General features: G+C 26.9%; 2 protein-coding genes across 2 annotated transcripts in view; one reads left to right on the top strand and one right to left on the bottom strand.

The window, feature by feature from the left end:
• Nucleotides 1-15,657, top strand: part of LOC136984026 (coiled-coil domain-containing protein 130 homolog) — a 274,187-nt gene that overhangs the window by 218,334 nt on the left and 40,196 nt on the right. The window lies entirely within an intron of this gene.
• The window catches only part of LOC136984033 (glycogen debranching enzyme), a 36,311-nt gene that overhangs the window by 14,236 nt on the left and 6,418 nt on the right, over nt 1-15,657 (bottom strand). Inside the window, exons 2-11 of the mRNA XM_067280947.1 lie at nt 7,023-7,141; nt 6,719-6,941; nt 6,314-6,656; nt 6,020-6,238; nt 5,826-5,934; nt 2,933-3,065; nt 2,650-2,862; nt 2,249-2,573; nt 318-441; nt 46-209 (exon numbers count right to left, since the gene is read on the bottom strand). Of these exons, the coding sequence (XP_067137048.1) occupies nt 46-209; nt 318-441; nt 2,249-2,573; nt 2,650-2,862; nt 2,933-3,065; nt 5,826-5,934; nt 6,020-6,238; nt 6,314-6,656; nt 6,719-6,941; nt 7,023-7,131 (1,962 nt within the window). The 5' untranslated portion in view covers nt 7,132-7,141. The remainder of the gene's footprint in view (nt 1-45; nt 210-317; nt 442-2,248; nt 2,574-2,649; nt 2,863-2,932; nt 3,066-5,825; nt 5,935-6,019; nt 6,239-6,313; nt 6,657-6,718; nt 6,942-7,022; nt 7,142-15,657) is intronic.

The raw sequence follows: 15,657 nt of genomic DNA on the forward strand, positions 1-15,657 counted from the left end.
TTTGAATAATTTCAATAATAGTTTTTACCAGTTTTTACCACATACTTGAATAGGACAAGGATTGTCATGAGTTAAGTCTAAGAAAATAGCATGAGCAATACTAGGGCATAAGGGACGAACTGGAGGTTGAATAAAAGCTCCTACTGGTTGACCACCATAGCGATAAACTAAACGTCCAAGTTCATGTGAATCAAATGCACTCATTGCCTCTGAAATCAGGTAAAGTAATATTATCATTACATAATTATCTTTATTAAATATATTAATATATTATAAACAATAAATTTTAAAACTTAATAAAAAAAACTGCCACGTACCTCTAATTAAAGAAGATATACCTAGTCGATTAACAAAGATATTGTCGATGGACTCACTGGAGGTAAATAATTCAGCAATAACATATAAATTTGGTCGAACACGTCTTGCAATATCCATCAAATACTGAATCAACATTTTAAAAAATTTATCAAATATTACTTACAATACTGAAATGGTAATTATTAAGTGAAAATGTACACATTACATAGAGCACAATAACAAAACACAAATACATTAAATATGTAAAAAGAATAATCATCATCAAATGTAGCTTTTTTGTTTTTTTAATTGTTGGAATTATGAATATTTAATGTAAAAATCATATATTGCTGCCTAGTTAAATTAGCTGCTTCAATCATCAAAAGAGAATAAAAAAAACTATATTTAAGGTTTATTATTAAAAATTCTTTTAACAACATCTACAGGTAACTTAAAATTCTGAATGAGCAATATGTCAAATAGTTGACATAGTGCTCATTAAAATCAATTATTTTTTATTTAAATGATTAAATAATTGAATAAGATAAACTCATCAACCAAAACAAAAACTTTGAGTGAAACAATTTCTTTTTCATTTCATTTACCTTTTACATAGATTATAAATGTAAATATACTTCATCTAAGGCAAATACAATAAGTGTTTATGGTATCTATTCCATGTGTTATGTTACAAATGATTCAATTTATCGTCTAACAAGTAAGATTTAATTTGTACATTTTTTTAATAGTTATTTATAAAATTTCATTTTTCACGGTCCATACGGATTACCTTTACTAAAGAAAACAAATATACAATAATAATTTAAAAATAAAAAAGATAAACCTCATACATTTTATTTTGTTATTTCAAAAAAGAAATTAGAAAAAAGTAGTTTGTAAAACAAACGTCTGATGATTCATAGTTTTAATATTTTTCTGACATTTATCTGCTAATCAGAGTAAATATATTTCTGAATATTTTGCATTCTGATATTCAAATTCAGTATGACAAAATATATATGATTTATTTTTTTTACTATTTTACAAATCTAGTTATGTATATTTTTTTTCTTTAGTTTTGGTATTTTTCTTTTGATTTCTTTGGTCTTATCTAACGTGAGAAAACTAAACAAATGTAAAAAATATTTAATTTTTGGTTCTTTAAGTTTCATTGTTTCAACTTTAATCAGAATCTGGAAAAAATAATAAACTAAATGACAATAAAATAAATTAAAATATCCATCTAGTGTTAACAAAATTCCATTTATCTTTAATTACGCACAAAACAATGATATTCCGTAGTTTTAAAAGAATTTTTTAAGATCTGTTTTATTTCAAAAATATATAAAAATCAAAAAGTAGATAAATTATTTATTTGAACCAAAATAATTCAGAATATAACAAAATATTATAATTTGAAAGTTTTTTTTATTGCACATAAGGTAATTCAAATAACTATTATCTGAAAAGATCTTTAACATACATGGAATAGCTACAAATATTGAATAGAATAATAAATATTTTATTTTTGTTTGATTTGAATCAGAAAATATAAAAATGAATGTTAGAACAAATATTCAGTACTATTCTTTATTTACTGTCTGTCCATTCTACTGTAGTTCTATTTTTGTTCTAACACTCTAATAACCCCCGCATTCACCAACACGAGTTAGAGTTAAAGTTAGGGTTAAATCTTGAGTTAACCAATCACCGTTTACTTTACTTTTAGTACGTGAACACTCATTGGTTAACTTTTAACTCTAACTCGTGTTGGTGAATACGGGGGTAATACATGTAAAACTTGTAAACAGTGTCTGAGGTAGAACAGTGAAATAAAATACTAAAATATGCTTTGTTTGACAATCTAAATCCATTTTCAGTTTCAATTAGTTTAGATCATCAACATTAATGTAACAAACATTTCAGTATATAAATAAACCTTTTGAATTACCTCAGCAACATGTAATGGTGTACTATGGCAGTTATCTAATCTTATTCCATGAAACATTTTGGCAGTTTGTGTTACATATTCTGTCATATGTTTCCATAGATATGGACAATCTTCTGGCTTTTCTCCATACCTCAATTTACAACTATCGCCCCAAGCAATTAATTCTCTCCGTAAATATACATTACTTTCTTTCTCTGCAAAATTTCTAAGGGGATCATCACCCATAACCCAACCATTATGAGCCATTAAATAACAGGAATCCTTACTATACATAAGTTCCTCTTCTTTATCAAGAGTTAAATCAGAGAAAAAGTGAGTAAAATATCTGAAATTAAAAAAAAAAATCATTTATTAAACTAAAATTAAAATAAAATTTTTTAATATATATATATAATACTTACTTTGGAACTAAAGGATTAGCTTTAGTAACTTTTGTCAATTTTGGACCATTTGGATCAAGCCTTTGATATCTCACACCTGACAAAACATTCTCAACACCAGATGATAGATGAATTTGTATTAGATGTCTCTTTTCGTTATTTAAATCTTCTAATGCTTTTCTGAATTCATCAGCACAAATTTTTATTCTTTCTTTCTTCATTTTCTGTATTTCTGTTTAACAATCAAAATCTTATAAAGTCTCTTTTTTGTTTTAAATTATAATATTATATATATATATATAATAATCCTAACCTTGAAATATTAAAACGATTAAGTGCAATTTCCATATCCACTTGACTAGCAAATCTATGATATTCGGGATCTTGAATAATTGTTAACTGCTTCGATGGTTCAGTATTCAATGACATTTTACTTTCTGTAAAAGAATTTCATACATATTTATTTAATAAAAGTCTAATTTCACAATACTCTGTAATAAGATAAATGAATAATTAGTGACATCTATTTTAGACTAGTTACTTTCATTTTAATTAATTATTATATTCTAAACCTGCTTTCTACTTTTTTAAAATGAATTTATGAATATATAGTTAATTAAATGTAAAATGCAATTGATTACTCTGAAATTATTAATATACACTAATGTGCTTTATTAAGAGAGTTATTATTAAACAATATGCATAATTACATATTGCTTAATAATAATATTAATTTTTTAACAGTTTAGATTTTTAGAAAGTGTTATATGGGAGTGCTTTCTCCAATAAAACAAAAATTCTTTTGAATATATATGCTTAAAATAAACAATTTAGTCTCAAATTTTGTTAAGTTTCAAGACTAAGCCCATTAAAAAACACACAAAATTATATGTTCATGACAATCAACCAATCTGATTGCTCTACTCTATAAGTGAAATACCACATCATTTGTTGTTCTCCCAAACTTGGTTTGTATAATAATGTCAATTTAAAATGATAACAATTTGATAATATAAAAGAACAAACAATAAGCTTAGTATAAAAGTTCAGTAAAATATGTAATTTATAAATATAGAGATTGAAACATTTTAGTCTGGTAATACAGTATATGGTTTGAAAAAACCCATAGTCTGGAATGTTTTGATTCTGCTATTGTTAGTTTGTAGATTTACAAAAAGGGTGATGCTGTGAACAGCAACAATATGTTACCAAGCATTTCAGGTATTGTTTGGAAAAATTAATATTTTTCCTTTGAGATTTTAAACCATAATTAACTCTGTTATTTATGTAAGAGCATTTAACACTTTTAATACATAAACCTAATTTATCACAAATATAATTTTTCAATTCATATTTTAATATGGTTTGAAGATATTGTTTTAAAATTCACCCTGACATTTTATTTTTTACAAATCCTCTTTATCCAGCAAACATTGTAATTAATTATGAAAACTAATAATGATTAATGAGTGAAGCTATCTATTTGAAGTTCAGAAATTTATAAAATTTTAACACGTATATAGGAAATGTCAGCAGAAAAGTACTATGCTATTATGTCATTCCTCAACAGTGATAAGACTAAACAATTCTAACATACATAACAACATATGGTTAAAAAATTCACCAAATAAGATACTGATTTTTGATTTGGTTCCTACTATACTAAAGTGTCTAATCAATCTTGTTGGAAAAAAATTTCTCTAAGAATTCTAGGGTTTTCCAGACAATTTCCAGATTTTTTCAGGCTTAAGTTAGCATTCTTTTCCAATATTTTCATTAATTAATTATGTTTAGATCCACAGTTCTAATTGATATTTTAAAATTAATATAATGATGTAAGTTTAAAGAACGTTTAAGGGATCATCTATAAATTGCATAATGTTATTTTCATACTCTTCAATTACCTTCCCCATCCTTGGTTATGCTCCATAGCTGCTGTTTTGGAGCATTACCAAGGCAGTATATGCAGTGATACATATACCCACTCTCAAAATTACATAATGCATATCATTAATCAACACCCTTAATTATACTGAGGAATAATACACTGTGAGAGGTAGTCATGGCATCATGGATGTTTGTCAGTTATGCATAACATAACAGTGAAATAAAATACTAAAATATGTATCTGCAACTTGTTATGACCTTGAACTTATGTCTGTAAGAGAAGATTAGATTGCAAAACAGTCCAGAGTACTTCTTAATCTAACTTTGAACAATTTAAATGTTTTCATAGCTATATTTTGTGCTCAAAAAAATACAGAAAACTCAATTTCAGGTTCTGAGAAGCACCTCAGTCCTACCATCATTTATTTCAGGCTGAACCTGTTTGGCATTAGTCCACACTACTGCAAAGTTTGAAGGAAGCCTGATCAAGGGCACTGTTGTGTAAACTAAACAATGTATGACATTAAAATTTAGCATATGCAGAAGACATATCATAGGATTTTTCAGAATCATCAAATTCAAGGAATGGCAATTATATGCAGTGTAATCATATACGGAAAAATCAGTGTTACTCATGTTCACATGTTAAAAAACTGCATGTGATCACGGGTTAATAGAAAAACTAAAAAACTACAGATGGTCATACTTTGAAATGGTACTGTAGTTCTTATGCTGTAAATTATTTCTTTAAGAAAAGAACATTAATCCACACCAAAACTTACCATGTCAATGTTCTTTTCCTAAAGAAATAATTTACAGCAAAGAGTAAAGAACTAAGTCACACTTCTCATTTCTCGATCTCCAAAAGAAAACAATTAGAACATACAAAGAATAATCAATTTAATGAATTTTAAAAAAGCATCCTCATTCAAGCAGTTCTATAAACAAGAAGTTTTTTATTGGTATTGGTATTGGTATTTAAATATTGGTTAATCTAGAAAAGATTACTTTAAACAATATTAAAAACTTTCATACTCTAACATGCAATTTCCTTTTAAGTTCCAAGACTCTAAATTTATTGTCAAACATCATTCTTTTTAATTTTCATTTTTAAACATGGAATAAGAAAATATATTAATATTAGTTTTCACTTTATTTTTATTTAATTTCTGAAGTTCTTCAAGCATTAAAGAAACTTTTGAAATATTTTTCAAAATCAGAAGACATGTATTAAACTATACATAATTTAACAATGAAATTATAAAGTAATTTTTTAACTAAGATTTCTATGTAAACTATTTTGATATTACCTTTTACCTTTTTAATGAATTCTTTAGTTAATGAATCAACATCAACTAAGAACAACTCTGGAATTTTCACTTGTGGTAGATAATATCCATGCATAGCATTCCGAATTGCCTTTAGAAAAAATAAATTTTATTAAAATAACTTTTTTGTTAATACTGCAATTAATATTGCACTAATGATATCTAAATATACTTACATCTAGATGGCATTCTTCAGTAATACTTTTAGGAATACCTTTGTTAACCCATTTTCCCTCTTCTATTTCTACAGTTAAATGCCACAAGCATCTGTCTAATAGGTATGCTGGTCGTAAATGTGGCGAATTAAGACAGTTATAAGCACACTCTGGATGCTCTTTAAGCCAAGGAGATTCATTTGCAGTATGATTAAGAACAATATCCGTTATAGACAGCATCTTCAAAACCCAAAAAAATTCTTTTACACTGAATAAAAATTAAACTGTTGAAAATAATAAAAATATTTATTATACCTTCCATTCTACTCTCATTTTATGAACTAATTCTCTCACATGATCAAATGTATAAAATTTATCTTTTGTATTAAACATGGGATTCAATTTAAGCTGATCCGCTAAGGAATATGAAGACAATGAAGCTCCTAATTCTTGAATTGGTGTGAAATGAATCATATTGTAACCAGCTTCCTTTGAAACTAAAAGTCTTTTTTCCCATTCGGGAAATTTTCCTAAACATTTCGATAAATATGTGTGACATTGAATACAATCTAATGGCAACACTTCAGCATTATCAGGTCCATACATCAAAACTGGATCAACTAATAAATAACCAGAACCACTGGATCCTTTTGTTGCACTGGAAACAAAATAATTAATTAACATAATAATTGATTTTTTATTTGTATAATGCAATCTTACCTATTGTCATACGTAAAATAATAATGAAAGGAACCCGTCAATTCAAAAGTGATTTCTGCATACAATGCTGTGTCATCAGATTTATTGATGCTTTGTGATCTCAATGGGAGTTTTTGATATTTATTTCTTTGAAATTCATCTGCAGCATCTTTTGGATAATTTATGTAAATAGATACTTTTTTCCCAAACAATGAAGGTCCAAGAGTGAAATGAAGAGTCCAACCTAAAAATTTAGTATTCATAATGTTATTGCATACTTTTGTAATTTGGCAGAACGTAATTGAATTAATTAATTTAAAAATACCTTTTTCTAACCTAAACAATGTTGTTTCTAAATTTTCTTTATCGTTTAGCTGGTGAACCCGAACTTGTGGAGCAAGAGGATGATTACCAGGCATCATAGATGCAGCCATATTAAAGAATCTAAAAAAATAAATAAATAAATAAATGCAAAACATTCCATACATACATTATTTTTTAACTTTAAAATTTAAATAAAAATATGCCACAATATAGATTAAAAATCTGTTTATTACAAAGAACATACATTAAAAATAAGTATATATAACTAAACAAAAGAATGATTATAATTAAATTTTGTAAATGGACTGCCATGCATTAGACAGATCGTCTGCATCCCTATGATTGATGCACTTGGATTTTTTATGAGCCTTATAAATTTCTAATTTTTCTAGATGTTCCTGTATGTATATTAGATGCGGATCTGATGATTTTCGCTTGCTCCCAGTTTACTCGTATGTCTTGATGATAAGTACACAATTGAAAAAAGTATCAATGTTCCCTAAGTCATTGTTGTAAATTACGTTCAGTGGCATCTAGGTAGACCAGTTTTGACTTGAAACATTGGTCATCTATCAATTTACTCCATCCCAATAGACAACCAATGTTTCAAATCAAAACTAGTCTATGTAGGTGCCACTAGATGTAATTTTCAACAATGAATCAGGGAACATAAGTACGCACTTGAAGAAAGTCAATAACACAACATTGGCAGCTTACTCGCAACATCAAAACATACAAATAAACTGGGAGAAAGCAAAAATCATCAGATCCACATCTAATACACATACTATAGAACAGGGATGGACAACCTTTCTCTATGTAAGGGCTGCATTTCAAAATTTTTGAACTGACGCAGGCCACACAACAGAAAAGAGTGGAAAAAATGCCAATAAATCACCATTATTTATTCATGTATAAATTATTATAAATTAGCAAAAGTATACTTAATTTAGCTCCTCAAACTGATGTAAACATAATATATCAAAAATATTTGGTTAAATATTAGTCAGTGCTAGTTTTAAATTAATTTTAATTTGAATCCGTTTAGCCGGTTTCTTGTTTTAATTTTTACTAAATTCATCGTGGAAAAAACTGTTTACACATATAAGTTGTAGAAAATGACATTTAAATTTTTGCTGCACACTTCCTTAAGCTGGAAAGTTGATATATTTATTCATATTTTATGCAATGCGGGCCACAAAAAGTATTAATGCAGGCTGCATGCGACCCGAGGGCAGCGGGTTGCCCATCCCTGATATAGAACAACTAGAAAAATAGAAATTTATAAGGCTGATAAAAAAAATCCAAGTGCATCAACAATAAGGATGCAGACAATCTGTCTTAATGGCAGTCCATTTACAAAATTTAATTATTTTGTCACTTTATTAACAGATATTTATTCATCTATTTTTATAAATTTGCATGTACTGTACTTGTTATTTATTTATTTTATTTATTTATTCATGTATTTTATTACTTTTAAGATAACGTCCTTAATTTCAAATTCTTGTTCTTTTAAATTTGTACGTGCATTCTTTTATTTTTATATTTTGTAACTGAGGAAGATCAGCAAAACTGATTGAAAATGTTTTTATTTTCATTAAATTTGTTGCTGGATTTATAAAGGTGTAAGTTTTTATAAAATTTACAATTGTCATTTTCAAAAATAAATTTAATATTGTTCAAAACATTTCGAAATATTTAAAATCTAAAAATTCATATTACAAAACATGAAATTCATATGTTATTTCAATGGAAGATTAATCGGTAAATAATGAAAATTCATTCTTGAATTCTAACGTGTACAAAATTTCATTATATATATATTATTTTGCTGAACTATTTAAAACAAGTAACGATAATAATATAAACAAAAATTTTTTTCAATGCATGTATTGTTTCAATATTTTCTAGGTCCACCATTTGATTTAATTAGTTCAAATACTCTATCATGCATACATTTTACTAGTTTTTGAAGTTGTTCTTGTTTGATATTTTCCCAACAATCCATGATAGCTAATTTCAATTCATTTACAGTACTGTATTGTCTGTTTTGGCCATAAACAAGACGACTCATAATGCCCTGAACATTCTCTATCGGGTTCGTGTCAAGGCTCCGTGAGGGCCAATCAATTACATTAATTTTTTTCGGCAAACCAATTTTTAGTTGACTTTGACGTATGAATGGCAGTATTAACCTGTTGGAATTGCCAGTTTTCTCCCACAATAAGTGATCCAAAAGTTATTAAATTTTGATACAACAGTTCTTGATACTTTTCTGAATTCCTTCTACCTTCTATAAATACAATATCTGTTTTACCTTCCCATCCAAATCCTGCCCACACTATCACAGATCTTCCACCTTGCTATCATTCTGACTTCTTCGTTCTTCCTCAAATCATGCCAGTAGTGACTACAACCGTCAGGTCCATCCACATTTCACTTTTTTTCATCTAAAAAAACTATTTGTTTCCACTCCTCTTTCCATGTCATCTTGTCTTTGGCCCATTTTAATCTAGCTGTTTTGTGCAATTGTGTTAATTTTGGTTTGGCAGCCATTATTGTAAATTTGGCATTTTTATGATTATGCATACATCTCCATACAGTTGCCAGTGAAACTGCAATTGGCAATGTTGATGCTGCTTCTCTGACAGACAACTTGTTGACCATCAGTAGCTAAAAATCTTTCTTTCGTTTCTAGGAGTAATGAGTTTAGGCCTTCCACATTGCTTATTTCTGCCATAATTTTCACCCTGAGTTAATACACTTCTCACAGCACAAGTAGATCGATTTATAGCTGCCGAAATTTTTCTTAGAGATTGTCCTGATCCTTTTAGTTGGTAAATTTCACGTATTTCCAACTCTGTTAGTGTTTTTCCATGAGGTATTGTTTTAAATTACAAAAAACCATTTAAAATTGGCACCACGTTTTTAATAATGAGTGATACACACCTCTGGTGACAACTAATTAAACCAATAATTAATTTAAAAAATTATTATATTAATTTTATGCACCTGTGTTTATACTTTTGAAACACTCAAAAACTGAAAATCTGTGATAATTTTTTTCGTAATTGTCAGGTTGCCCTAAAAATTTCAGAAAATGTTTAAATTGACATTGTAAACAACATACTAATATAATAAATACATTACTACAGTAAATGTTTTTGTTATTGAAAAATGTTGGGTGTGTGTATTTGAAACTGACTATATATAGAATGTTTTTACTTATAAACACCCTATAATTTGTAATGCTTAACATAAAGTATACAACTTTAGACCACTCTGAAGACAAAACTGTAGGCACATTTATGTTGATACAGAAAGACTATGAACAGTGTTTCAAAAATAATTACAATTTCCACCACTGGGGTTTATAATAGTGCCACTGTCACAGCAGCTTCAAAGAACTGTTCAATATGCTTTCTGTCACTATCAGTCACATATTGCAAACAAGTTATCACATTAAAAATAGCCAAGTTTAACTTGTCAAGACTAATGACTTTTGCTTCCCTTTTAATTCACTTTTTTAGTTCTCGTAAACTTGTAACTCCACTTTTATAAACACTGCTTTTTAAATAGCGTCATAACCAGAAGTCCTAAGATGTAAGATTGGGTGAACGAACAGGGATTGGAAAAGAATGAATGATCACCCTTTCACACCAAATGTGTTAGATAGTATGTTTCTCACAATAACTGCAGTGTGGGATCATACATAAATGTGATGTTACTCAAACACCTCTCTGTTGTAGTTTATGATGACAAAAGTTTGCAGCATGTCTTTACAGCACTTTCATATATTATTTGCATAAACAACATAACCCAGGATTATTTTCATTTGAAGCATTAGAAGACTTACATAAAAAATATAATTTTTTTGAGTCTATTCTTTACATCCTTTTTCCTATTCCTTATGTACAATAGAAGGTTGGCGTTTTGATCATTTTTAACTTGTGTAATTTCTTAATAATCTATAAATACCTTTTTAACGAAGATTTAGTTACATCTTCGAGCCAGTTTTTGCCGTTACTTCTGATGGTCGGCAAAAAGGATGTAAAGAATATATTTGAAAAAAAATTATATTTATTTTATATGTAAATCTTCTAATGCTTTACAGCATTATTGTTATGTGATGCTCTTACAACAATGTCAGTCATTATAAACACCTAGCAGCAAAAATTTTAACTGTTACATACATACAGTGCGTAGTACAGTGCATTTGAGTCAACATAAATGTCTCTACAAAATTTTATCAATCTCTAACAGTTTTGTCTCTAAAGTTGTCTAAAGTAGTTTACTTAATTACATACACTCTGTACATAAATTATTATTAGTATAGATCTGTATTTTAAAAGTAAAACAGATTTTTGTAAAAATTTTGAAACAAAAAAGTTTGAAGATTGTCATTTTAGATTCAAAAACATTTAAAAATTCAGCATGCATGACTTTAAAATATTGTTTTATTTAAGGAAATATATAACTTTTTATTTAAAAAAATGAATGTGCATATGTATGTGTATGTAGGCTATAAATATTGTTAAATTATATTCTTGATTTTTGTCAATATCCATGCAAAATTTAACCCTATTACAATACATTGTACAATGTTCTAAAAAATGTAAAAGCTTAGAGCATTGTACAATGTAATAAGGTTAAACTTTGCATGAATATTGGCAAAACTTAAGAATATAATTTAACAATATTTATTATTATTTCTATATATTTATAGCCCGACATACATGAAAACTGGGTATAAATAAAGTAGAGTCTATATTTTAATCTTTAATTTATAAAATAAAATAGAAATAAATTCTGAAAACAATGTTTAGATTGCTGATCTATCTAATGGATTCATTAAATAAGAAAACATTTATTAAATAATGTTTTATTCACAAGAACAAAAATTATTGTAACATCACCACAAGGCCAGGATACAATTTTTAGTAATGCTTTTAATTTATTTAATTTAAAATATATGCTCTGTATCTCAAATTATTAGTGTCATGCCCCTGTACATCATACTTTTCCTGACAACAAAGGAGTCATACCAGTCATCTAAATAACTCCAGAGTGGAGTTATTTAGATGAAAATTTTTGAATTGAAATCACGTGATTTTCAGTCTAGACCAGAAGTTTGTATACAGTTAATCGGGCTAAGCTTTCCAAATCTGGTCTCAACTTTCAACTATCTAACATCATTCTGAAGACTTAGGGTACAACTATGCAGACGCAAGCGAGCGAATTTTCTGAGCAAGCGAGAATACGTGGCAAGAAGAGGCAAGATGCAATAAATATCAAACTCTGTCAGATATGTGCGAGAACCAGAAATTCGCTCATGCCAGCAAGATTTCTCGCTTGTGCATGCTTTTCTTTGCTAGAACTATGTCGCTTGCAACCTCTCGCTCACTAGTAAATTTGCATCTGCATAGTCGCACCCTAAGGAAGGAGACAGACAGACAACAATGAGAATTTACAGGTCTACAATTTTTTCAAATTGCAGCCCAATAATGAAAAATTTATGAAGTATTATATTATAATAGTTTTTATCACTTATTATTATATTTCTATCTTAATCTTCTAAAATTTTTGATTTCAGAAGAGAAATTTCTTATAATTTCTAGTCCTTTAATTATAATTTTATGTATACCTTAAGTTACTTACATTTTTACAGATTTCTTACCTTAGAAACTAAAATACTACAAATAAAATGTATTGTAAGTGAAAAGAATCTCATTACCTTCAATTTTTCAATAATTTAAGTCATGCTGATTGGCACTTCTTATACAAATCTTAGTTATATAATTAACACAAATCAATATGATTATTATTTTTATTTATTAAACAATTAAAATTTATTTTGAACATTTTAAAGTTTATATTTTATCTTTATCATTACATATTTCATTCACATTGTAACCAGTAACAAAATTTCTAAACAAGATGCTATGTGCATTAAATTTGTATATACATTTTATGATATTATTAGCAGAGATAAAATAAATATATTATGTGTAGAATATAAAGTGGCAACACCATGTTAAAACAAAGGGTTAAGGAGACAAAAGAAACCTGTTGGTGTCACACACGAAAAAGGGTGGTCTAATGCAGTGGTTCTCAATCTTTTTGAAGTCGGGGAACACTAAACTTTCAATTTTTTTCCGTGGAACACTTACAATACATCAGCTTTAAAGCAGGGTGGCAAACCTTTTTGAAATCAAGCGCACTCGGTCTAGTAGACGATGACATTGGTATTTGCTGATTACATTCCTGTACAAGAATTATTTTACATTGTATTAATATTTCTTTTGAAACAATTTTTAATTGTATATTTGATTTTTCGTGGAACACTTGAAGTGGCTTCACGGAGCACCCGTGTTCCGCAGACCACGAATTGAGAACCACAAATCTAACGTGTAGACGTGTTCATCTCGTCCTGTAGTGTACTGAAGAGTATATAGTCAAGTTAGTCTCAATGTTATAGAATAAAATATAGAACAAAAGATCAGAGTCTCATTATTATTCTACCAACAGATATCCCTCTATAAAAAAAAATACATCTTATAATAAAAACAGAATGCTTGTAAAAAAAATTCACAGATATACTGTAAATCTGAATATGCATTTTTCATGAACAAAATTCACAAATAGCTCTGTACAGTTGTACAGAGCAAAATTTTATTTTAGCTTGCAATGACAAAGTGGAATATCAAATTCAAATTACATTTCATTTCATTTCAGAACTTTTAAATACATAAAAAATAAGCCATTAATTTATAAGTAAACAGAATTATAATTTATTTGAGCAAATCAAAGTGATAAAAATTGAATAAAGAATGTTGAATGTTTTTAAATTTTAAATTTAGTAGTTTCTAAACGAATATAAAGTTGTTTGTTTAATTTTATATTTCTTCTAATAAAATTTTGTTAATGCTTAGAATTCAAATATATTAGTAATTAATTAATACGTTTAATCAAATAATAATCAAATACGTAAGTAAATTTAGCTCATTTTTGCATTAGATAAAAATATTAATGTGTAGAAATATTCATAATTTTATTTTCATTCAATATAATAATGACATAAAATGATATAATTTTGAAAAATCGTCCAATGTTCATTTGGTTTGTTTGTTTATTTAATGAGATAATTCATTTAACACTTTTCCTATTAGCAGTAGTCTGCATGTAATCTATATAACCATATTTCCAAAAATCTACATTAGATTAAACATTTAGGACATAAGAATAATGTACTTCAATCGTTGAATATAAATATAATATTCAATATATGAAATCAATAATGAATAATTACAGCTATATAATCAGTTTTTAAATCTAAACATTAAAAATATTTAAAAATTGCTATTTATTTTAATGATATTTAAAGTATCTATAATGATTAGTTTTAAAAAATAATTATATTTCTAGAAAAATTAATAACAGTTTATTATATAGTGAATGAAACTAGTTAGCCTAATATGCTACAGTACAAATTTAATTTTTTTTTAAATTAAAAGTAAGTTTAAGTTAATAAAAATTTTTGAAAGTTTATTAATTTTGGCGTTAAAAGAGCGCATTTAAAATTATATATGAAACTCTTATAATAAAAAAAAATTCTTACACTGACCTAGAAACAACTTTCAACATCCGACAGTCAATGTCAATAACTCTTATCTCATTAGATAATTATTATCTAATTCACAAGTACATGATAACTGAGATTTTTATCAAAATTTCGTGTTTGTTTTCATATAAACAATTAAGTTTGATTTTTAATCTTATCAAGTCAAACACTTAAAACTTCTGTGTATATTATAGCATAGAAAATATAAAAGAAAAACTTTCGGTATGTTTAAAATTTACATTTAAATTGCATCAATGATTTTACATTTCAAAATGCTATGTAAAAAAACTGATAAAATGTTATAAGGATGTCAAAACGAATCGCAAAAGTAATATTTTTGGATTACTGACACGGCAGTTATGTTTCTAAATTGTTATTTAACAAGAAACTAATATCTTATTAATAAATAAAATATATTCGTGTGCATTAACTAGATATTTATTGTTTTGCAACAATTCATAACTTTTCCTAGAATTCTATTGCAACACTTCTGTAATTTAAATAAAAAATAATTGCAACTCACTTATTATTATTATTATTATTATAAGTAAACTGTTTTCATTATTTATATAATGAGTTAAAAACAAATTGCCATTTTTACTGACTTTCTAAATTACGAAACTTCGATAAACAATGAATGAATATGTAAAATTATTATACGACAATAAATGAAATATTTTTAAATAAATTTTATAAGCAAAAGTAATTTTTTTACATTGTAATTTTTTAATTTATAATTTGAAATGATATAACTACAAATTACTATTTGTTATTTTCACTTTAGGTTTTATTTCGAGAAATTACTTCAGCTGTAAGTAGTCTTGGTTCTTTGCCAAAATTGCATCAATAAGAAAAAATGATAAGAGAAATAACAAGTTATGACAATAATATAAGTATCTAGAAAAATCATTAGGCAAGTTAAATGTCATATCAAGGCTTCAGAGCAGTTAGTTAAGTGTTTACATTATATAATATATTGAAAAACAAGTTGAATTTATTGAAAACATTATTC

Source organism: Centruroides vittatus, unplaced genomic scaffold (assembly GCF_030686945.1).
Source record: "Centruroides vittatus isolate TY-2023 unplaced genomic scaffold, ASM3068694v2 contig_900, whole genome shotgun sequence".
Lineage (NCBI taxonomy): Eukaryota > Metazoa > Arthropoda > Arachnida > Scorpiones > Buthidae > Centruroides > Centruroides vittatus.